We start from the raw sequence: 25,586 nt of genomic DNA, 5'->3' as shown, positions 1-25,586 counted from the left end.
TAAATAAAATGAAAAACACTACAAAAATGTACAAATACTCTTACCATAATCAACAACATTTGGGATAAAACTGGAGTCTCTTTTTAAATAGGGTAATTTTAAAAATTATGAAATGTAAAATACGGAATTCTTGAAGCCTTATATATCTATATATATATAACAGAATTTGACAGAAAAGAGATTTACAAAAATTGACAAGTAATCAATGAAACTACTTATATTAAAATGTAAAAATAGTTCTTCCCTACAGCATATATATATATATAACAAATAAATCAAACCTCCCAAATGTTGAAAAGTTATAAAATTTTCTGGTAAAGATCTTTCTATACATGGACAAATTCTGCTGATAAAATTCTGAGGGGGAGGGTTACCTATATGACTAACTTGAAAAGGGTTTCATCTGCTCTAACTGCATCTCCAAGGCAATTCTTTCCTCCATAACCTGAAAACAAAGAGCAAGAGTACATTGGGTTTTGCCATAATTAGAAGAATGATAAATAAAATACAACTCTAGGCTATTTAAGTAGGAAAAGTGAAACTAAAATATGACACTACCAAATAAATGAATAGTGTCATATTTCATATCAAAATTTATGAATGTGGCAAAAATCAAAAGCACAAACCATAAACTCATTGTCCATTTCAATGTAACAATAGATCCGTAGGTAGTCATTAAAGGTAAGGAGTTTTTTAGAATAAAATGTTTGCTTTAGAGGGTTTTTCAACCATTTATAGACAGAACATAAAATACACCAATCTGCAGGTATGCATGCCTGGCAGGCTAAGATATCGCACAAGAAAATCTCTGTATGATGACCTAAAGGTGGCTGAGACTAAGTCACAGTACTGGAAAATCTGTGTTCTAAACTTTGTCTGATCTCACCTCCAATCAACCACATTTTCCCACCTCCAACCAACTACATTTTTCCACCAAAGTGTAAAAATTTATATCACCTTGAATTTCATCTTCATCTCCCTAAAAAAACACTACCAAGTAATAATTAGGAACAGATAGGGAAAAGGTAAGACCAGCTAGGCTGACAAAGCAAAAGGTGGATTTAATCTCTGACAAAGGTTACGCTTCCCATATTTCTGTCATGAATACCAGTGAAAATCATTTAAATCACTCCACTGAATTTACCTCAGTGTTCTCAGCTTAAATGCTATTAACACGTCCAGTGTAGCGTTGTCATTATAGTATACGATTTTGTTTTATTTTAAGTTTTTAATCACAATAAAATCCTAATAGTACTTTCTTTTCACAGACTACAAACCCATGAGGCCTCCAAAGGGAAATCAGCCTGCAGAGAAAGACTTACGTCAAAAGGTTATAAATAAATAAATATGATGGAATAAAAAATAAAACCAAAACAAATGAAATGCAGATGTCAGCAGAGAGCATGACTGAATTTGCTCCTCACTTAAATATTTGTAAATGGAAATGTTCTGTCTATCCCTCCCTTTACTTTCTCTCTCGGGTTATTTATCATTATTTTATTACAAGTTCTGACAAGATATCTTTCAAGTAAAAAAGATAAATATCATTGCATTAATAAATAAATATAGTGCATTACATTTTTATAGAAGGTTTCAGGTTGCATAGTGGCTACAGAAAGATGGACAGTGAAAAGGAATTGAGAGAGCAGCAAAGGTGACATGGAGAGAGAGCTGAATTACAGGTAAATAAAAATATACTATTACTAGAGAACAAATTCCAATGATGGGTGGTATATAATGAGATGATCATATTATGAATGATGAATTCATGGAGAGATTTGGTATCCAGAGACAAAAATGACTGAAACCTTAACGATCCAGAAATTGGACATGTGATGAGATAGGACAATGAACAGTTAGTCAGCAAAGCAGTACATATGAAAGTAGTAACACAAAGACCTGCAGAAACACCTTGAATTCATGGAGTTGGGGGACAGATGATGGCCTAGATCTGATGAGAGTTCAGGAACAATGAGCACAAAACCAAGAAGAGTGTAGAGAACTCATTTTAAATGTCTAACCTCATAAAAGGATACGCCAACATAAGAGCATTTATGTTGATGATGACTTCTGTGAAAAACAAGATTGTGTAGTTCATGTAGTTAACAACACGTTTTGCATGATGTAAGGATTTCCTAAATTTTCTTATGCCATAAAAATAAACAACACTGCTGTAATATATCTTTACTATGCTTAGACAAGAGAGAGAGAGAGAGAAAAAATCACTTTTACCTACCTCTGCTAATTCTTGATTTAGCTCAGAATTCAGTCTTGTTAATCTTGTATTCTTGTCTGCTGTAGCCCTTATGGAGGCTTGAATTTCTCTCTTATCTTTGGGTCTGGAAATTCAAGGAAAATTATCAATATAAGCTCATCTAAAATAGATTTTCACAATTCCAATAACAACTTGCGAATAATCTGTCACGTCACAGCTTGGCAATAATGCAGAAAAAAAAGACAACTGCAGATTCAAAAGATTTCAAGGAATTATTCATAATTGAAATAATAGAGTTGGAGAAGTCTATTGTGGTGTGAATATTTTGACAAAACTAGAGTACAAGGGTACTGCCATGAAAAGAATAACTTGGTGCTATCCTAAGAAGTACTACGATCCTACTCAGGCAATTAATTGAGATTTTGGACAATTATTCCACGAATTGGATTCCTCTCCATGTCCGATGCATTGTATCTAAGGTCCTCGGCATACTAATTAGGTAACCTAAATTTTTAATGATGAACTTTGTATAAATACCCCAATTTCTTGCTTTTGTATTCATTTTAAGTTGACAAAGGAACTGAGGTATTCAGAAATTTTCTGACTGTTACATCACTTAATAAGTAATTTGCCTTTCAAGCAACTCAAAGAATACAGAAGTCTTCAATTAAGTTGGATGAATTAAGGTAAGATTTACCGAATGCCAATTAAAATCTTCAAATTAATGTCACTAACGGTAAACCATACACCATAATACAAAATACAATTCTTATGGAGCTGACTTCTTATAGTATTGTATTACATAAAAATTAAAGGATTATTAGGGATATATTTCTAGAAGATACATATTACTCAATTGACCACCCTTGAGTTAAATATTCCACTTAAGCAGCTTAGCAATGCTAACCAATAATCATACCAAAAACTAATCATTAAAAAGACTTGAACTTACCTTGCCCCAGTTGATAAATGTCTAACTCTTTCTTCATCTTCTCGTCTTTGAGCTGATACGCGTTCAAATGCAGACCCAACCTCTGAAAAAAAAAAATAATGGGCACTTATTTGGAGAACTGGATGAACAAAACAATTTTCCAGTTTCAAATGAGTCAAATGAGGAGAAACTGAGGCTTTATCTCTATATCCAAGCAATGGCACTGGATGTTGAACTACTAGGTTCACAGAAGAAAAAAATGCATTTGTTATTCACTTAAAAAATCGTTTTTTTCTTACTGATTTTGGATGCATTTTAGCAGAATTTTCTTTTAGTAAACTGGCTGTGAGCCAGAAACAAAATAATTTTAACATGAGTTGTATTATGTATTGTTTACTGGTTTCAGGTCCATTTTAACAACCAACAACCAAGTGTTTTTATTTCCCATTAGTTTTGGTAATTTTTTTTATAGATTTTGAGTGCATTTTAATAAGCAGCAATGAGAATCCTAACTTTTTATTTCCATTGTTGTCAGTTGGCTGATCTTACTGTTGATTTATCACACTATTGAGAATATGCACAAACCTTTCTCATCGCTTTCACTCACATGTTGACCAAACTATGCTTCAGAATTTTATCTAATTCAGAACTTTTTCCATCCTCTATTGTCTTCTTGTTATAAATTGGTTTCCTTGACACACTGTTAGCAAATAACCAAGTTTTATTTTTTTTGTTTTTTTCTGTTTCTTTGTGGCATAAACAGCTGAAGAGCCAAGGTTGCACAATTCACACAAGATTCTCACCACAACACAACAAAGTTGCCTCAATTTTTTCAGAAGTTCAACCTTACCTTAAGTATACAATGTAGTATATGTTGGCGCTTTAAATGAAAAGCACTTCCTTTATTAATTGGTGCCAAGGCTGGGGCTAAAAGTGATTCAACCCAGGAATTTTAAAATTACTCTGGCTAAAATTAGTGCTGGATTAGTGATGGACCCAGGTTAACAATGGCCAAATTGCTGATTACGTACCTGTACTATGGTATAGGAACTCATCCTCACACAAGCTGTTTGCCTACTCAATTGAAATCTAAATGTAATACGTACTGGAGCAATGAGGCAACAAAGTCAGTGTATTTAAGGACCCTGAGTGATATGTCTTTCTTAAATTTGTAATTCTTGGGCATTTTGAGTTCTGAAGGTGAAAATGACATTATCTGAGTTCCAGATGATTGAGTTACCATCATAATTTAAATTTTCCTGTACAGGAACTTATTTCAAATTCCTTCACTTTACAGTAAGTACTATATAAGTAAATGCACAAATCCTGATTTTTCTGGATAAAAGCCTTATTAAAATTTGAAAAATACTGAAAGATCAACATACCCTAGTATGCTACTGAGTCTTGGCTGGTGTTAACTCTCATGCCAATGGGTCAATTTCTCAAAATAACACCTGTCATTTTCTACTAATAACATGAGCAGCACTGGCAATAACTTGTACTTCATGGCAGATATAGAAATGTCTCCAGAGAAGACAAAAACACATGGCACACACACTACTCAGACGACCCAGGCACATTTGCTTCAGCAATTACAGTAAGTTAACACAATTTCATCAATACAAATCATCAAGTGGTATGCACTTACACAAAAGTCTTAAAGGAACAGCATACATGAAAGCAAACACAACGTAATCAGGCCATGTAATGAAGCCACAATACAAAGCACTACTTATTAATAAAAAAAACAAGTGTATTATTACTTTATTTTTCTTTGCTTATTTTTCTGATAATTCTTTTGTATAATTATACAAAGAAGTCAGAAAAAAAAATAAAAGTAAAAAATATAATCACATAAAAGTAACAATAGGTAAACCTGATGAAGTCTCTTCTTATAGCTACCTAATGCCTCGACAAATCAACACCTACTGATGGGTCTACGTAGTCCATGTCGAGAACAGGTTACTCTTAGCTCTTCTGATTTTTTCTGTCTATAATGACATAAGACAGCATTTGGGTATGCTGTCTGGTCAAACTAGAACTGTGAAAGAGGGCTCTTATGACTTGACAGGTTTGTAGTGAAACAAAGAATATTTTTCATTATCATTTCACTCATATTAACTCGGCTGGTTAACCTCAATACAAATTTATTTTTATTTCAAACGGTATGAATAATCCTACAACCAGCTATATAAAAAAGAGCATCATTAAAGGACGGTCGAGAGTAGTGGAGAGACTGAATCTGAAATCCCGAACAGAAGACAGAAAATCCTCATTACCTGGATTAGGTTTTTTGTATACTTCAAAAGCAGATGTTCTGGTGTGCTCCACACCAGGCCGAGATTCAAAAGTACGGGAACCGTCTCCTTGGCTTTCTTCAGTGCTTGCCATGTCACCATCACTCTTCTGATAAATCAGTTTCTTTGGTGAACTCTGTCCAAATACATGAGTTACAGAGTTATAAAGAATATAATAAATTTCTCCAGTAAGTTTAATGCAAAACGGTTTTCATTTTTCAGAACAAATTACACAATTGTAATATTTGCAATAAGAATTTATGAATATCAATTGTTTCTACAAATACCATATATATATTCTAATTTAACACAAATTTTATAGAGCACTCCATTGTTTATCAAAATAATTCAGTTGAGAAATATTCAATAGTTTTCAAAAACAAAATACCTAGCAGTATATGGACTGAACAAATCTTATTCATATTGTACTCAACATTTTCACACTGACAATATGTACTTAAACTGCTTATAGAAAAAACCTACTACTTCTTTATAATCATAAATTAGCTTCTATCATTATTGAGGTGGGCACCCAAAAATTATGATCATTAGCTACACAGAGATCAGATTGTTTTGAGGATCACTTGGAGAGAAAGTAAAATAAAGGACCTACAACCAAGTGTTCAAGGAATTTCACTGGATTATTTAAGTAGGCTAATACCCTTGAGAATGAAGTAAAAGTCTACATCTTGTAGGTGAATGAAAACAATCAGGAAGAGAGAGAAAATGTAATGTCTCTTCTACTGGGGGAATTATACGACTCAGAACTATCAGTTCCATTGTGTACATACTCATCCCCTTAAGCAGATAATCACTCAAACGGAAGTAACAGAACTGGATTGACCTCCTGCTTTTAAGACTGCTAAGCCTTAATTCTTTTGAAGGGAACCAAACATAAGAATGCCCCAATTTCATGAACAGTCACTCTCCACAGTGAGATTTTTTTTAGATACATATTAGAATATGGCCAAAGTATGGTTTGTCATAACCAGGGGATACCATGTTCTTGGAGGAGTTCACTGCTTTTGGGTTGGTCAAAAGGAAGGGATTAGCATCATCCTCCTTAAGATGTTTTGTCCTTTAAATACTGCAAAAAAACAGCCCTCACAGGACAAGAGGTTTACTGTTTTCAGATAGGAGGGCTGGAATAGCAAAAGGGTCAGTCATCTCATTTTGATTGCTAGATATTTTCATTTTGGTTACAAACTCAAGAGATAAGAAAATAATGGTCAATGTTTAACATGGAACAAAGCTATAAAAGTTGGATAGTGAAGAAAGGGGAGGGCACCGCAATAGATAAAATGTAAAAGACAGTGACCAATACAGCTGAGGCAGATGGGGGAACAGCAAAAATCTTACAGCCACCTCTGATATGCCATGTATGACACACAGTGGGTTGCACCTTCACAAGGTAGCAGCTCTAATAAAAATGCAAGTAATCTGAGACAAAGTAAAGGGACTCCAATGGAGTTACAGAAATGAATGTTCAAGATGCTGAGGATACAAGGAAGTCAGTTTAAATAACCCCCACATGGCTTTCTGTACACAGGAGATTGAGCAGGGATAGTCTGGGACTCTTATGATGAAAATGGTATCTGTAGTCAGCACATAAAAAAAGGAAAAAGTCCAATTCTGATGGAAACAATACAGATCTCTCAACCTCAAGAAACCATGGAAACCTTATGCTTGATCTTATGGCACCCAGTGTCTTTATCACTCATGGATACAAAAATACTTCCGTATAGAATACAACTAAATAGTCATCTCACTAAGACTTGCACTCCTTAAAGATATCCTGTAAATGGAGGGACATAAAACTTTTTTTGTATTTCTTCATCACTGTCACCTGCATGGTTACAATTCAAAACTAAAAATGGGAAATACAAAAGACATACAAGTGGAGACCGGAGAACTCAATAATACAATGAAGAAAATGAATACCGATTCCAAAATATGCTGGACCAAATTTGTGAAAAGAGAGGAGAAAGTTTACTTCTCAAAAACTACTCAGCCACTCTTGTTTCTACTCAGGTCATACAAAAACAGCAGCACTGGTGCGAGAAAAGGGATCTTCCCCAAAAGGGCAGCATGTCTTACTAGATAAACCAGCAACTGGTGAAGTTTTAATTCTGTATTTGGTATACTTTCAATGAATGGTGCAGACAGAAAAACAGTATAAACATGTCAATGTAAAACAACCGTATGTACTAAATATTTTCATCAAATTTAAACATAAGCATAATCATTTACTTACAGCTCCAGGTGATGCCCTGGGTGGAACTGCAGGAGGTGCACCTAGGAAAGTGTTTCGGTCTGAAAAAATGGTTTGAACAAGTTTCTTGGATGGAGAGGAGGAAGGAGGAAAGTCAATTATCTACAAAATAAAAGAAAAATGTATGAACCTGGTATAAATTGCTAATGTTCTGGACACAATGAAAATAAATGCCAGATAACAACCATAAAATTCATACTAAGCATCTGATCTGTAGTCACTAAGATTAAAAAAACAAACAAACAAACCCTGTGGTAGATAAGAAAATGGTAAAATACAATTTTTTACACTATAATACAAAGAATCATTTGTAATACATGAGGAAGTCCATACAGAAAGCCACTTTACTTTTGAGTTACATTACATGATGAATAAAGTATATTCATGATACTCTGTAAGTATATGAGACAAATGGAAACTTCAGAATAAAAATCATTATTTTCAATACCCTCCATTGTGCTAATTGTTTCAAATACAAAGTACAAGTTAAAGGATAGACATAACAAAATGCACTGACAAAAACAACTTGCTTGTACATTTCCTTTCCCTAATGTGACCAACTCGTAAATAAAAAGTCTAACATCAACAGGGCTTTTCATTTCTACCCTATTGCATATTAGTGTTCTCAGCCATAAATACCAACAAAATCATAAATCTAATTATGTATTGATTAATTTCAGGCTTTGCACCTTAAGTACACAAGGTTAGTACACAAACCTTACAGATTAAACTTATGTAGAAAATTATGCATACATGTATACCATGGAATTATGTTATGATTATGTCATTTGCTGCATGATCATCAGCGTACATCTAAAATTAAACAATGGTCATACTTCAACTTCTAATCTGCAGATTAGTGACCCAAGTTTTAAGCTTTGCTTAAAACCTGCCTTTACTTGCTCGGAACTACAGCATTTTACACTTCATTTAATAAGTAGTACTCTGCATTATAAACTGTCCCCTTTTACACAGATGTATGCTGCAATTGCAAATAAGTACTGTACATTTGTCTGAATTTCTGGCATGTACTTAAAAAAAAAAAAAAAAAAAAAAAAAAAAGACATCTAAATTCAACTAAAAGCTTACTAATGGGAGGTTACTACAGTAAAAAGAAATTGTAACTTACTAAATTTGTTGAGATCAAGTGAAGACGACCGTATGTGAGTTCTTGCTGGCCTTGGTGGTGGTGGAGGTGGAGGTTCCTTCTTTCCTCCGGGTAATGGTGCACTAGGCATCATTGGTAAACTTGTTGGGCCATACATCCTGAGTCAAAAAAGATTCTGGTTGTAATCTACGTACTTAGTCCGTAAAAATTTACTAATGGTATATATTTCCAATTACAATATCATGTTAGTTAGTAATATAGACATAACCCGCATACTACAGTATGTACATTATTTTTTATACAAAAACGAAGGTGACATTAAAAGTTTTCTTAGTCTTAATGACCTATTAATTTTGCCACTTTTACACATGGCTTTCATGCATTGTATATTTACACATTAGATAATACTAAAATGAATCATCATTTCTTATGAGTATTGTTAATATCTAATAATAGTCTAATTAAACTACTACTGAGAGAAAGAACCTCACCCATTATCATCAGGAGGGGTTCCTCCAGAAGCCTGAGGTGGTGGTGGTAGACCTCCAGCTCCAGAACCTATCCAAATAAGAGAGGAAACTGAAAAACCTTAACAATAACAAAATTAATAAAATGGCACTGGACTTGTAGTATTTCTTTAAACTACTGAGAGTCGATTTACAAAAACGTACTATACCTATGTTTAAATAAATAAGAATTATTTGAAGGAACCAAGAAAAAACAAATATTCTTAATTTCCTAATCCACTCCAATATCCAACAATGCAGTAATTAAAGTTCTCGTCCTCATAATATTGCTATGACTTTTGTCAACTTTTCTTGTTTTTACTGTGTTCATTGTTTTCCAGCTTAGCTATTTTTCTCTTGATCTTGTAATTAGTCATTTTGCTTTTAATGCCTATTTAGATGATAACAGGTTTAAAGGCACGGTGTGTTCAGATTAAGCTACCTATTTCTGCTGCGCATACTTATTGCGCAGCATAAATGAGGATTTACAAAAAGAGTCTACTTTTCATCCATCTAAATGTGATTCCTTATCAACAATACAGAATTCATAAGATTTAAGAAAGTAGAATGCATGTGGCTGCAGGATAACTTTAACCACCAATATTCCAAAAGTAGATCATGGTCTTACATATGTAGAAAAACAAAACACTGATACAATAAAAATAAAGTAAAATATATTTAACTCATTCATTCAAATCCAAACCTTATAAAAAATACCTATCAGTAAAAACATTTACATAATGAACACACAAACAGGGATGATTAAACAATGATGGATGATCCTAATACCACAGCAAAAGTTAGCTTTATGAAAAGACTGACTGTTTAATAACTTCCAACAAGATGATGAGCTCAGTCATGTTAACAGTGACAATCACACAACAAGATGATGAGCTCAGTCATGTTAACAGTGGCAATCACATAATGCCAAAAGGATAATTAAAATTCTGAATATTGTTCACTTTTCTGCAAGCAAATACATAGAAATAAAACAGTAAGGTAGGAGTTTTGAAGGACTACCTGTTATATCACTCTAAATTTCATAAAGAAAGATTCATTAAAAACCACCTGTGCTAATACTCCATATTAACGAAAAAATTCTCAGCATTTGCTAAACAACTTTGTCACAAAAAAATCTAAATCTCAATCCTAGTCCTTACCCGCTGGTTTTCTAGGCAGAGGCCGTTGTATAGACTTGATGTCTTGACTTTCAGGTGTCTTTTTAGGACTCGGTTGTAAGGGAGGAGAGGTCGTAGAAGGTGCTGTCTGTGGAAGATCATTTGAACTCGCCGCTGCAGCAGAAAGGTTATTGGGAGTTCCAGTATTATCGGGGCTAAAAGATGCAGGACCCTCCACATCAGGTACATCTAACCTTTTAGATTCTGGAGTCAAGCGAAGTGCTTTGGGGTGAAGAATCTTTGGATCCTACACAGGAGAGGTAGAACAGGGTACTTTAGAGTGACATAAACAAGAACAAAAAGAATATATTCAAATTATAAATAAATCAGTATCTACAGATATATGACACAAAAATAACTAGGAATGTGATAATCACTGGTATGGAAAATGACATTGTTATGATACAATAAAGTTTCATACATACTTACCTGGCAGATATATACATAGCTATAGACTCCGTCGTTCCCGACAGAATTTCAAATTTCGCGGCACTCGCTACAGGTAGGTCAGGTGATCTACCGCCCTGCTCTGGGTGGCAGGGCTAGGAACTATTCCCGTTTTCTAATCATAATCTCTCTTCCACCTGTCTCCTGCGGGGAGGCTGGGTTGTGGGTGATTCAAATTTGTATATATCTGCCAGGTAAGTATGTATGAAACTTTATGTATCATAACAATGTCATTTTCATACATTCAACTTACCTGTCAGATATATACATAGCTGATTGACACCCTTTGGTGGAGGGCAAGAGACAGCTAACTAACTGACTAGACAGGTAAACAACATATGTTGTAGGTATAAATAAACCTTAGTTCCTACCTTCTTAGATGGAAGACTTCGTGGCTACTGCCTAGGAGTCTGCTTCATCTCAAGAACCTTAGCGAGATAGTGATCTGTGGCCAAGAATTCTGTGGATCTGTCGATGGGGTGGTCTCTTCCACTTACTCGACAGAATCCTAAATGGCGTTTGTCAATGGGAGCACATCCGCTTATATGACAACACGCACTAATTTAAGGAGCACACAACCAATCCCGATCACCCGATCCTAACCCGTGTTAGTTCTAAGATTGCCTCGAGTTATCCCCAAACTCTTTGCAAACAACCACAAACTCGAAACTCATACATACAAAAATAACAAATTTTTTGTACCCCTCTAATAGTCAGATGTCACTCGATTTTCAAATAAAGAGAAGTGAAGGCCGCCTGAGCGACAACTGACACTCCCATCAATCGAAAACCCGAGAACACATCCGACAAGAGGCGTTACGTACATAATTTAAGGATTGGTGCTTTCTCCTTTACCCAGAACCGTCTGTGCTGACACAAACGGACCTAACGAAAAGCATTTTATCATACGTAACTCGTACGTCTTTTAAATAATGGGATGCAAACACAGAGTTGCATCTCCAATAAGTTGTGTCCAAGATGTTCTTTAGTGACATATTTCTTTGGAACGCCACAGAGGTTGCGATTGCTCTAACTTCGTGGGCTCCCACTCTTAGGAGATTAAACGAATCATCTGTACACTTCTTATGAGCTTCTGTGATAACACTTCTCACAAGAAGGCTAATGCGTTCTTGGACATTGGCCTTGTGTTTTAGGGGTCTTTCACTGAGCACCAAAGACTTTTCTGCGAACCAATCCCAACTGCTTCTTCCTGTCCAAATAAAATTTTAGAGCTCTAACTGGGCACAGGGATCTTTCCGCCTCTCTGCCCACCAAGCTAGACAGTCCTTTAACTTCGAAACTCCTGGGCCAGGGATTCGAAGGGTTTTCATTTTGGCCAGAAAAAAGGGACTGAAATGAACACATTGCGGAGTCTCCTTTGAAGCCAACTCTTGATTCAAGGGCGTGCAACTCACTGATTCTTTTTGCCGTTGCAAGAGACATCAGAAACAAACACTTTCTAGTGATATTGCGGAACGAAGCAGTGTGAAGAGGTTCGAATTCATCTGATGACAGAAATTTTAGAACTACATCTAAGTTCCAGCTTGGAACCTTAGGTTCGCGTGATTTAGATGTTTCGAATGAACGAATGAGGTCGTGTAAATCCTTGTCATTCGTTAGATCTAATCCTCTGTTTCTAAAGACTGCTGAGAGCATACTCCTGTACCCCTTAATAGTTGTGGACCGAGAGATGCGACTCTTGCCTAAGAAATAGAAGGAAATCTGCAATTTCGGTCACAGAGGGCACTGGAAGAGGACAGCTTCTTCGACCTACACCAGTTTCTGAAAACTTCCCTACTTCGATTGGTACACTCGCCTCGTAGATGGTCTGCGGGCTCTAGCAATTGCATTTGCTGCCTGGCGAGAAAACCCCCTCGCTCTGACGAGTCTTTCGATAGTCGAAAGGCAGTCAGAGCAAGAGCGGGTAGATTTTGATGGTACCTCTCGAAGTGGGGTTGTTTGAGCAGATCTATTCTGTTTGGAAGAGATCTGGGGAAGTCCACTGTCCATTCCATCACCTCTGTGAACCAGATTTGAGCTGGCCAATACGGAGCGATCAGAGTCATCTTGGTTCCTTCGGATGCCACGAATTTTCGACTACTTCCCCCAGTCCCCCATATCTTGAACGGTGGGGGGGAAAAGCGTAAACTCTATTCCTGACCAGTCCAGGAGAAAGGCGTCTGTTGCATAAGCCCGGGGATCCTCCACCAGGGCACAAAATGTCTCTATCCTCTTGGAGAGGAATGTGGCGAAAAGATCTATTTGAGGCTTCCCCCAAAGGCGCCACAGGCTCTGACAGACTTCTGAGTGGAGTGTCCATTCTGTAGGAAGGACCTGGAATCTCCTGCTCAGTCTGTCCGCTCTCACATTCCTCCCCTTGAAACAAACCTTGTTAGAAGAATTACCTTCCTTTGTTCGCCCAAATCAGTAGATCCCGTGCCAGCTCGTACAGAGCAAAAGAGTGCGTCCCTCCTTGCTTCTTGACATAAGCCAGAGCTGTCGTATTGTCCGAATTTATCTGCACGACTTTGCCTCTGACTAAGTGTTCGAAGCTCTTTAGCGCCAGGTGAATTGCTAAGAGACTCTTTGCAATTTATGTGCCATGACACCTGTTCTGCCGACCAGGTGCCTGACACATTCTTTCTGGGTCCCAATGTTGCACCCCAGCCCGCCTCCGAGGCGTCTGAAAACAATGTCAGGCTTGGGTTCCGTACTTGCAGGGACACTCCTTTGTTTTCCTTTAGTGGAAGCAACCACCACTTCAAATGTTGTTTTATTTCTTCCGATATTGGAAACGTATCCGATAGCTGACCTGTCTTCCAACTCCAACTTCTTCTTAGGAAGAACTGAAGCGGTCGAAGATGTAATCTCCCTAGGCGAAAGAACTGCTCGAGCGAGGAAAGGGTTCCCAGAAGGCTCAGCCATTCCCTCGCCGAAGTGCGCTCTTTCCCTAGAAAGTTCGATACTTTGGCACAGCCTTTCTTTAGTCTCTCTTGCGATGGAAAAGCTCGAAAACCCCGAGAATCCATCTGAATCCCCAGATAAACCACGTTCTGGCTGGGGATCATCTGAGACTTCTCGAGGTTCACGATCAGTCCCAAAGACTTTGTCAACTCCAGTGTTATTAACAGGTCCTCCAAACACTGCTTTTGAGACCTGGCTCTGATGAGCCAGTCGTCCAGGTACATTGAGACATTTATCCCTTTCAAGTGTAGGTGTCTCGCTACATTTTTCATCACGTCTGTGAAAACTTGAGGAGCCGTGGATAGGCCGAAACACAGGGCCCTGAACTGATAATTTCTTCCTTCGAACATAAATCGAAGGTACTTCCTCGACGAATGGTGGATCGGGATGTGGAAGTATGCGTCCTGAAGGTCTATGGACACCATCCAATCCCCTTGCCGTAGTGCTGCAAGGACTGAGGCAGACGTTTCCATGCTGAACTTCTGTTGTTCGACAAATTTGTTCAGCGCACTTACGTCCAGTACCGGTCTCCATCCCCCCGAGGCTTTTGTTACAAGAAACAAGCGGTTGTAAAACCCCGGGGAGTTGCAATCCAGTACAAGTTCTATTGCCCTTTTTTCCCACATCTGTTCCACCATTTGCCGAAGAGTGTCCGTCATCATCTGGTCCCTGTATCTGGCGGACAATTCCCTCGGAGATGTTGTCAAGGGAGGAATGTCCTTGAATGGGATGCGATACCCCTTCTTGATGATCGACATCGTCCAAGTGTTGGCTCCTAAGTCTTCCCAGGCTTTCACAAAATACTGTAGCCTGGCTCCTACGGGTGTCTGGAGGACGGAACTCTCACTTCCCTTTCTTAAAGGCACGGAAGGAAGACCTACCCCTCTTATCGGTTGACTTCCTTCTGGCGATCGGTCTAGTTGGAAGACCTCCTCGAAAGGGCTGTTTCTGAGCTGGGTGAGCCACTTTCTTCTCCTCACTAGCCACAGGCCTACTCTTCCTTGATGATTGTCTAAGGAGATCCTGGGTGGCCTTTTCCGTCAGAGAATGCGCGATGTCCTTCAACCAACTGCGATGGAAAAAGGTGTTCAGAGAGAGGCGCAAAACAATAAGGCGGCTCTCTGCGAATGCGAGACGGCCTTTGTGAGGAAAGCACTGTGCACCGCTCTTTTCTTTAACACTCCTGCACCATATAGCGAGCATACCTCAGCTGATCCATCCTGAACAGCCTTATCAATGCAGGCTAGGATACAATTCAGGGTTTCTGGGTCGAGTTGTTCATTTTCTTGAGATTTCTTGGCCAGAACCCCAAGGGACCAATCTAAGAAGTTAAAAACTTCTAGGATGCGAAATAGACTCTTGATGAGTGGTCCGTTTCCGAAAGCCCCCATGTAACCTTTGCTGCATTCAAGCGTGCCTTCTAGACGAATCCACCAAACTCGAGAAATCTGATTCGGCTGAAACGGACAGAGACAATCCTATATCCTCTCCCGTTTCGTACCAAATTCCTCTCCTTCCTGTAAGTTTGACGGGAGGCATACAAAAGACCGTCCTTCCTAACTCCTTCTTCTTCTTGAACCAGGAGTCAAGAGATTGTAGCGCTCTCCTCATAGAAATGGCAGGCTTCATTTTGAGGAAAGAGGAGGACTTGAGTGGTTTCGTGCTCGAAAACTGCGAACGTGGCGAAGGGGGAGCAGCTGGTGTCAAAGAGTCTCCATATTCCTCCAACAGCAGGGACGAAAGGACTTTATAATTAGAAGATCCTTTCATTTCGTCCTCCGAGGCATCTTCTGGGTTAAGAGACTCGGAAGGAGAAGGTTCTCTCCTTTCTACTGACTCCTCTCTTACTCTCTTACGAGTGTCAGGTTCACTTTCAGCAGGCGCATGGCGCCTGGAAGGCCCATTTTTCCATCAGGCGCCCCCTGGCGCCTGGCCAGGCGCCATTTTCATCAGGCGCCTGGCGCCTGGCAGGCGCATTTTCATCAGGCGCCTGGAGGCCTTTGGCAGGGCGATTTTTCAGCGGGCCTGGCGCTGGCAGGCGCAGAGCGCCTCGAATACTCCTGGCTTTCAGCAGGCGCCTGGCGCCTGGCAGGCGCAAAGCGCCTCGAATGCTCCTGGCTTTCAGTAGGCGCATTCTGTTCATAATACTCCTGGCGCGTGGAAGGAGTATTAAGTTCCGCATATTCCTGGCGCCTGGGAGGAGTATAAGCTTCGTAATACTCCTGGCGCCTGGGAGGAGTAACTAGTTCAGAATACTCCTGGTGCTTGGGAGGAGTATCCGTCTGATGTTTAGTAGGAGCTTTCCGTCTTATAAGTGCTCTACTCCTAACAGGATCTTCCTCTTCATCCAGCTCTTGGTGCTTGATTGAAGATCTTGAATGTTGTCCTGTCTCGTTACGCCTACTCGGAGTCTGGCTTCTGGTTGGCGCCCTACTCTTGACAGGAGTAGCTTCCTTTCCTACCTCTCGCCTGTCTAGCGCACCGCCCCCCCCAGAGATGGCCGCCTGAGCGACAACTCCCCTGAGGGATGCGTCGCGCCTGGCAGGAGATAGTTCTTTCGATCTTTTAATAGGAAGCCTATCATCCTTCTTACGAGTAGGCTCCTTATAACGAGTTCCTACTAGCAAGGCTAATTGCTCTTGCATATTCTTCAAGATTTTCTTGGTTGAGGAATCTTCCGATTTAGGAGAGGGAGATCTGGAAGGCGCTCTAGGATCTCCTCCATTCTCAGAGTCTGACCGTATTCTCGCCCTCTTTACTACCGAAGGCGCTCCTCCTTCTGAGAAGCGCTCGGGACTCGAATTGATCTCATGTTCCGCAGGCGCCTGGCGCCTGGCAGGCTCTTGCATACTCCTCTTCAAAGGACGGGAAAGATTCGACTCCTTCCACCCTCTTCTCGGAGAAGGCGAACTCGACGACGAAAAGCACTCTCGTAGGACCCTCTTATAGCGGTCTTTAGCAGTCGATACGATCGATTCTGCCGAAGGGACGCCTGATCGTTGGGGATTCTCCACAACCCCCGTACGGCTTTCGACTTTCCTTCTCCTCCGGGCCAGGGAGCTTGGAAGAGGTCTAGGCCTGGGAGCGTCGCAGAGACGACCAGACGCCCCCTCCACTACACTGGGGACACTAATATCACTGTCACATTCACTTTGCTTACCTTCCAATGCTGCGACTTTTTCCTGCATTTTCTGAAGGGAAGCTCTAAGTTCTGCTATTTCCGAAGCCGAACTAGAGGGATTAGCCATTTGTGAACGGGCTGAAACAGAATGTTCATTATCATAATAGGAAGAAGCTACAGAGCTAGAAAGTAGATCATGAGAGGCAGACCTTCTATGGGTTTTCTTCCTCTCTCTATCTCTCTCTAACTTCTTCAAGTAAGAAGCTAGATTCTTCCACTCTTGTGCACTCAGATTCTCACACTCATTACACGTATTCTCAATTGAACATTCAACCATTCTACACCCTCTACAACTAGTGTGAGGATCTACCGAAGCTTTCGGAATCCTCACCTTACAGCCCTCATTCACACACACTCTGAAACTAACACTAGAATCAGACATATTCACAAAATCCAAAAACCAAGTCCAAAAAACAGTCCACGATAGCGAATGCCAAACAACGATCCAAGTACGTCACCAAATATCAGCGATAGATGATCAAAAGCTTTGCGAAAAACGAATTCTAGTCAGGAGGAAGTAACAACAATGTTGATACAGCCGGCGACAGAGAGATTATGATTAGAAAACGGGAATAGTCCTAGCCCTGCCACCCAGAGCAGGGCGGTAGATCACCTGACCTACCTGTAGCGAGTGCCGCGAAATTTGAAATTCTGTCGGGAACGACGGAGTCTATAGCTATGTATATATCTGACAGGTAAGTTGAATGTATGAAAACGTGCTTTGTAAGACAGACTGTTCCCTGAAAATTGCTGTTGAGGCTTCTTCCATATTTAGTTCAGTAACTACCAAGAAGTGTTACATTTTCAAATATTGTATGTGGAACTGCTGTTGCCTGCACTTTGATAACACTAGATCATTTAAACTTGCTCAAGATCATAAAATCTATATTCTTATAAGAAAAAATCAATGAAAAAATACTTCTCTTCAACAGATATAAAATCTTGACTTAAATGAGACTGGTATCTAAAGGTTACTTGCAAAAAATTAATTCTAATTTTTTTCTGAATTATTAACAGATAGTACCGAGTCCTCCGCCTAAACTTGTGGTGCTTAATCTACTACTCTGAATATAACTAACAAAAAACAATAGAAATTCAAGCAAAGCTAAGACTGGATGCTACAAAGTTCTAGCAACTAACAGAAAATAATGATGATGCCCAAATCCATGTACGAAGATGAATAACCTAATGCTATCACAACTGACCAGTCTGCATGTAGTAATAAGAAGCAATTACTACAACAACTGACACTATACATTAGGGTTTCATGTATCTGTGAAAGACCAAGTACGTTGGATAATGCAAATGATGGGGTTTTTGCTGTACCAAACACCAACAAGGTACCTTGCAGGTTATGAAATGTTTCATAACTCTGAGGTTATCAAATATGTGAATTATGAGCACTCACCTGTTCCACAGCCGACTTTTGAAAATCAAAATTGACTGGCTTCAGTCCAGGTGATGTACTAGTAGGGGAATCAACAAACTTCGTCCACTGAGGAAGAAAAAAAAAAAGAAAAAAGGGAAAAAGTTACTTTAGAACACTCCTCAGTTACTATAGTTACCTTATTAAAATCTGATTTAAAATTTATATTGCATGAAAGTTTTATAACTATCACAATATGGCTACTGAAATTTGTAAAACTAGCCTGCAGAATTGGCACTATGTAAATAGGAAAATCTTAAGCGCTATAGCCAACAATGAGAAGGGATATAATGCAAAACGTGATACATCCACCGATACGTATAACTAAATCATAATAATCGTATAACTAAATCATAATAATCCAAAAATTAACAATTACTGTTAAATAAATAGAGATGTGTGTCCATACTAAGAAACAAAACAAAAATCAGAAAATAATGGCACCTGCAACTGGTGAGAGTAACACCCACTGATGTCAAAGTCAAAGATCAAATTAAAAGAGAAAAAAAGTATTGAACTGGCAAAGCAAATAGTATGTGAATGGAAGTGAATCTTGGAATTTCTGGGAGTAATTTGTGTGTGTTTACAGACTGATGCACTTAGGAGAATCTTGTCCACTGGAAGTGTTCTTCTATTTGCTAAGTGTGGAGTGATGACTATACAGGATAGGAATACACATACTTATGTGACAAACAAACAGAAACTTCACCCTCACATCAACTGTGTATCTACTAGATACCAAATGTTTAGCTCAACTGCAGCTCACTAACTCAAGTGCACACTTAAGGACAATGTCACTGTCATAGCTTCAATCACCTATTCAACACTTCAATTGTCCACTTAGAGAACTTAGTGTCATGGTATAAGTAAAAAGTGACTTCTTGAAACAATACACTACTAATCAAGAAACACAAGCCAGATAAAATACTCACAGCTGTGGCTTCTTTACTTCTTGAAGGTGAAAGGGGATCTGGAGTTGTTCTTGCTGCAGTTTCATTGTCTGGTGCAGCAGATGCACTTGCAACATCTGAGGAGTTCCCGGATGCAATGCAATTCCCTGCTTCACCTCCACTACTTCCACTTCTCTGTAAATGTCAGGTATAAATATTAATTCAAGCTTTATACACACAAATACGACCACTAAACTGAAACAAATATAAAATAAATGGATCACTACCTTTTTTTTATGGACCAAAACTTTAATGCACTGTGAGACACTAATTTATAACTTAACTGTGTGAACATGAATCTAAGAAGGGGTAGGCACTAACAAAAAAAAAACTAATGGCTTTAGTTGTATGCCCGTGGAGTGATGTTCTATTAAATTTTATACACTATATGTGTTTTATTACACTGAATGAGCCTCCTTACATACACAGTAACTGAGAAATGGCTGGAGCCCAGAGTCCCTTCCTGTCGGTTTTAAAATATCCACTCATGATTTACCTTTTTTTTTCTCACATAGCTTTGCATGGCTTCATGAAAACATCATTCTGACAGTTATAAACTAAAGGAAGTCTGATTACCCAAATAATGTTACGGCATGATTGTAGCCTAAGCTATTAAGTTTTTACATTGTCATTCAGTAATTTTAGTTAAATGAATACACTGTAATGTTTCTATTCATTACTTCTATTGTTTTATGGCCCAGATAAACTGCAAGGCCAGGCTCAGGTTTTAGGGTAGCCTAACACAGGCTAAGCATAGGAATATTCCTTGACAGCATTAGCGATGAATCCCATGAAGACAGCTTAGCTCTAGGTGTCAGCTTTAAGGTACTGTTTCAATAAACACTTCTCAAGGGGAAATTTCACACTTACCTCTTCTACCTGGTGTTCTATCGTTTGATAAAACATGGCAGGGATAGTACTAACAGTGTGCTTTTGTGTGCCATACTGAAAATGGAATTAAAAGTTATTTCACAAAATCCCTTCAGCCCAGATTTGTTGCTTTATCCTTTCCATTTCATCTGTTTCTTTTGGCCCCTTCTTATCTCAACAATACCTTACTGCAGCTGTCAACTCTTACATCAAATCAACTTCTTTGGGCAAATGCTGAGTCTAAGAAATGGGACTCAGTGGTCTCAATACAGTAATTTGTGATAACACATGATCATGTATACATATTCTGGGTAAAATAACTAATATATCGATCATTCAAAAAGATTCATAAATTTCAGAAGAAGTCCCACACACTAATAAATAAGATTCATCTTACATTTGCCCAAATACCATATGAAAGAGGCTGGTGGCACTTTAAATATTCCACCAAGTACCATTCTAGACTAACAGGTCTGATCTGATGGATTGGTTCTTCAATGAGCCGTAACATTGGAGCAAGGCAGAGTGAGAGAAATTATATTGTTGGTAACAAGTAGTACTAGTTACAGGCACCAAATTTACTATAATCTGCACATGGGAAAATGGCAGATTTTCAGAGGCTGAGCATATTCTCACGTATCAAGAGATCCTTCTATCCAAAATAACCATGCATTACATGAATCGATAAGACAGAAAAAATAGATGTGCATCTATAGTACCTGCATTAGAGGATTAAGTGATGGTGGAAGGGTTTCTGGCAATTCTATGTGATTTCTTCTTAGGACTACGAGATGCATGGCAGTGAAAAACTCTTCTAATGATAATGCTCCATCCCTAGTAACATCTGCAAGTTGCCTGAGGAATGCAAGAAGAAATTTCAGTAATTGAAGGTTTCACAAGTGTTCATTAAACATAGATACAAAGGATTCACTGTAGTGTTTACAGAAAAAAACTTATTATAAACATGTCACTATCTAAAAAGAAATGCCTGTGTTCGTGATTTTTTTTCTGATAAGAAAAAACATATATGTACTTTAACACACTATGGTCAAGTTCTTCAGGAAGAACTGAAAGTAACAATGAGTCACATATGAGTACCTGGGATGGTAAAAAAATATTCAAATTTCCTATAAAATACAAACCACTTAACACTGGACTCAAACTAGCAAATGGCAACATCTGGAATATCACAAGTAAGCACATGGAATGCAGCATGGTACCAAATGGAAGAATTCTTCGAAGAAAGATGAACGAAAAACTGGCACCAAAAGTTAAATGAGTTTCTGCTACTTATACATTTCAGTGTTTTAAAAGTTAAAATAAATTTCTGCACGTATGAAGACTGAATAATGAAGAATAAATCAGTTCACCCTTCTGTGCAGAGTTGGTATCAATGACTTCTCTGAGATTGGTCAGTTACCTCAAGATCCATTAGTTAGTTACAATTCATGTACAATGCATAATAACAAAGCTAAAACATGCACTGTAACTCAGCATAAGTGTAGCCAAAATACCACAGTTTTTATCCTAATTTCTGCCTCAAAGATCCTGTTAATCGACCCAAAAAAATCTTTCATTGCTAATTTGAGCAAACAAATAAGGATTCAAACTTCCTTTGTCCCAGCACCAACTAGAAACACCTAAGGTGGATAGTACAAGTACGAGGAGGAGCCCTCTTCTCACTTTCAGCTGATCACTTTTTACTGATCCTGCAATGTATGATTGCTGAAATCAGTCACAGGAAGTGAGTACAGAGGATATTTAATACAAACTCAACAACCACCAAACACTCAGCATTGAAAGCCCAAGAAAACTGAAAGGAGTGAAAGGAAAAAGAATAACACTCACTTCACTCTTGACTGCTGTGCACACTGTCCCAGAAGTGAGGAAGTGCAACTGGCACAAGGGAGGGGAAGCTTAAAAAGGGGAGATCCTAACTAGCATACCAAGTAATTATCACTGGTATTAGTCTTAAAAAGTAATTTACACCAAGACTCATAAATTTATAAGAAATATTTTCTATGGACTGAAAGTGCACTCAATATTTTACATAACCTAAATCTATGATCCCATAAAAGTTGATTAATCGTATAAGATTTCCTTATTATTTTACTATATAAAAAAGAATTAATGTATTTTTTCTTACCAGATTTTACTCAGTTCATGAACTGGCAATTTTGACTTTTCAAAAAATTCTTTGGCATCATTTCCAGAGAGCAATGCAGTCAGATCTCCTTGCATAGACCGAAACTGTTCAGTGTAGTAATTCCTTTGTTCTTCGGTTATGGTCCACACATCATATTCCTCCTCGTCAGATGACTGATGGTCAGAGGAGTCTTCCTCTGTTCCCAACAGTTGTCTGTGTTCATCATTAACTGAAAGCAGAAACATAATTATGAATAAAGACTAATATAAATACAAGTGTTTCCATTATTTTAGTGGTCATGTCATTATTCGCAAGAAAAATCCCTGCTCAAGACCATTTGAATGTTTGACTCATACTGTTTGAGTAACATTGCCATATGAAAACCAAAATGATAATAGCTTTCTATAAAGTACATATATACACACATTAAATATATAGTGTACTATACAAGAGATATTATCAAAATTGTTAATTATGAAATTCTTTACAGGGGAAAATAGAAAAATTACATATTTCTGTCAGCTTATTTCTTCTCCATGTTGTGGAGAGTGAGAATATGATAATGAAAACTAAATTAATTAAGTATAAAGAGAAATATACAAAGATGATAACAATACATTTTCAAGAAATGCAGATAAAATGTGTAAAATAAATAATTTTTATAGCAAACCATCATTTACAGTAACACATTCATGATCTTCACGACACCTAGAATCAAAAGTAGTATAAAACCACCTGCTGGACAGCTAGTAGCACTGTGTATGCACTAAATGGATTTGGATCACTGAAGAGAAAATAGTTGTTCTCAATGGTAAAGGGTGCCAAGTTTGGTTTTCATTACTCGGAGATGCATCCTTGCTATCAATTCAGTAATGAAGACAGACTTCTTCCCTCTACCCATGGAAAACCACTTGCAGAACATATCTTGTCAGTTAACTAGTCTCTAAGGGATCAAACCAAAGCAAGACCATTCAAGATGATAATGCAATAATGGGGGCTGATGAATTGATAGGGACCAAAAGTAAACGAAATAGCCACTATATGTAGTATTTGGTTTGGGCACACTACCTGGATAAAATAACCAAACCTCACCAACCAAGCCAGGATCCTTGCTGATAAAAAAGAAATCCAGCAATACCTGTTTGGTCAGAGCAGGGAGGGCTCTCAGGTTCCATACTTTTTAGGCACTGATTATGAATAATCAATGAATGACCAATGAGAGGACTTTGGGTCCTAAGACAAGCAATCTAGGTGATGGGACTGTTAGTTTTCAGGCTGCTGGGTTTGAGAGTTAAGTAATACATTAAGACTCTGATGGTCAATCCAAAAGTTCCCACTTGTATACCTGAGCGTAGCAACAGATGAAAGCAGCAATAACTGAGTTGCACTTGATCTTTTTGTTGAAGCTAATCATGACCATTCCAGTCACCTGGAGGCAAACCATGGGGAAAATCAAAGCCCCATGACCTCTGCCCTATTGCAAAATGTGACAAGGAATTCTGCTATTATGGTCATTTTCATATTCAAAAGGTAAAAGCTTGAAGATCTGACTAGACTGTCTTGCACAGTAAAAAAAAATTCTGAGGATAGAGGCTAATGAGGTTGATCATTTTCTGCATGATTTCCCCAAGTTTTACTAATTACACAACTCAAATAAAGATACACAATAGGGGAACACTGTGATTTTGTGATTAAATAGAGGCAGGTTTAATTATTAAAATGAAAACCTAGGAATACAAAGCTTTTTATCAATTAACATTGACACAAAAATTTAAGATTCTTACCGGCCTAGAACCCATCAATCTGAGGTGCAGGCATGGGCTGCTAGTCAGCCAAAAATTAACTAATATTTTAGTTTTGAATGAGATAATCGGGATTCAAGAAGATCTTGAATCTGGGAAAATATGAGATGGGAGTGTTGTAAAAACTCTAAAATTAAGGGATCACAATGCTACACAGCTGCAGCTACTAAGGGAACACTTTGCATACCATACGCTCATTTACATCACAGGCTTTGATGTCTGTAATCAGAACTCTAAGCACCATACACAATCATAAAATATGTCAAAGATTAACAAGGACATTCCTCTTCCATACAAATTGATTTCATCTAATACTAATGTAATATTTAACATGGGGTACAGTAATGCAATATTTAACATGGGGTACAGTAATGTAACATAATCAAATTAGTGCTAACTTAGACCATGCCAGTGAGTGTGAGCTTGACTCCAGCTCTTTTCATGAACACTATTAGTTGGGGTTGGAGAATCAGATGCAGGTGACGATACAGAAGGGGAGCGGGCCAGCATTCTTGCCGACGGGTCACTCATCCTCTCATCTGCCCCATCAACATCTTCACTCTCCATCATGCGATATCCACCATCAACCATCTGCAAAGGAAAATAACCATGTCTGTGAAATAACAACAAACCTGAGTACAATACATAATAGGTAGTTATTTTCCTCTATACCATTTATACATCCACATACGTATACACATACTGATGGGATCTATTAAGACAAATAATGGCTATTAGTATATGTAACATGATAGTATCTTATCAAACAAAACATTTATTAAAATGATATTGTTATGATACAATAAAGTTTTATGCATACTTACCTGGCAGGTATATATAATTAAATTCCCACCCTCCTCCCCTCAGGAGACAGGGTTCAGAGAAAATCTGAGGAAAACGGGAATAGTTCCAAGTAGCGCCACGGGAACGGGGTGGCCATCACCTGAACTACCAGTGTACTAGCGGTTGCCGCGAGTTTTGAAATTCTGCCAGTGCGTCAAGAGGATAAGCTATATATATACCTGCCAGGTAAGTGTCATGCATAAAAATAAGAAGCTACAGGAATGATTCAGAACACTGAAAATGCATTACGTGAGATGTGTTGCAATCAGAATCGCTGAGCTGGATAAGGTCTGGACTCGATGCATATTCCTTGGAAGTGAAAGTTAAACTGTTTTCTGAAAAATTGAATTAATGTAATACAGTAAATAGAATAAAATTTCCTGGCATTTTCTGGATGGGTCTAATTGCCAGAAAACAGCTTTTAATTATAAAATACAACATTTATCAAAT

General features: G+C 38.2%; 1 protein-coding gene across 8 annotated transcripts in view; it reads right to left on the bottom strand.

The window, feature by feature from the left end:
* Positions 1 to 17: 17 nt before the first annotated feature.
* Positions 18 to 25,586, bottom strand: part of LOC135211949 (ralBP1-associated Eps domain-containing protein 2-like) — a 41,077-nt gene continuing 15,508 nt past the window's right edge. The window contains exons 3-16 of one of the 8 annotated variants that reach the window (XM_064245199.1): positions 25,386 to 25,471; positions 24,692 to 24,884; positions 22,492 to 22,720; positions 21,065 to 21,200; positions 19,458 to 19,610; positions 18,508 to 18,594; positions 10,490 to 10,754; positions 9,315 to 9,381; positions 8,845 to 8,981; positions 7,698 to 7,756; positions 5,426 to 5,579; positions 3,168 to 3,249; positions 2,237 to 2,339; positions 18 to 445 (exon numbers count right to left, since the gene is read on the bottom strand). In XM_064245199.1, coding sequence (XP_064101269.1) covers positions 383 to 445; positions 2,237 to 2,339; positions 3,168 to 3,249; positions 5,426 to 5,579; positions 7,698 to 7,756; positions 8,845 to 8,981; positions 9,315 to 9,381; positions 10,490 to 10,754; positions 18,508 to 18,594; positions 19,458 to 19,610; positions 21,065 to 21,200; positions 22,492 to 22,720; positions 24,692 to 24,884; positions 25,386 to 25,471 — 1,814 coding nt within the window. In that variant the 3' untranslated portion in view covers positions 18 to 382. Of the gene's footprint in view, positions 446 to 1,285; positions 2,071 to 2,236; positions 2,340 to 3,167; positions 3,250 to 5,425; positions 5,580 to 7,697; positions 7,757 to 8,844; positions 8,982 to 9,314; positions 9,382 to 10,489; positions 10,755 to 18,507; positions 18,595 to 19,457; positions 19,611 to 21,064; positions 21,201 to 22,491; positions 22,721 to 24,691; positions 24,885 to 25,385; positions 25,472 to 25,586 lie in introns of those variants that run through there. The other 7 variants (XM_064245197.1, XM_064245196.1, XM_064245198.1 and 4 more) reach the window with 7 other exon arrangements.

The sequence above is a fragment of the Macrobrachium nipponense genome, chromosome 40, assembly GCF_015104395.2.
Source record: "Macrobrachium nipponense isolate FS-2020 chromosome 40, ASM1510439v2, whole genome shotgun sequence".
In the NCBI taxonomy this organism is placed as follows: Eukaryota; Metazoa; Arthropoda; class Malacostraca; order Decapoda; family Palaemonidae; genus Macrobrachium; species Macrobrachium nipponense.
This window is presented reverse-complemented; position numbering and strand designations above follow the sequence as displayed.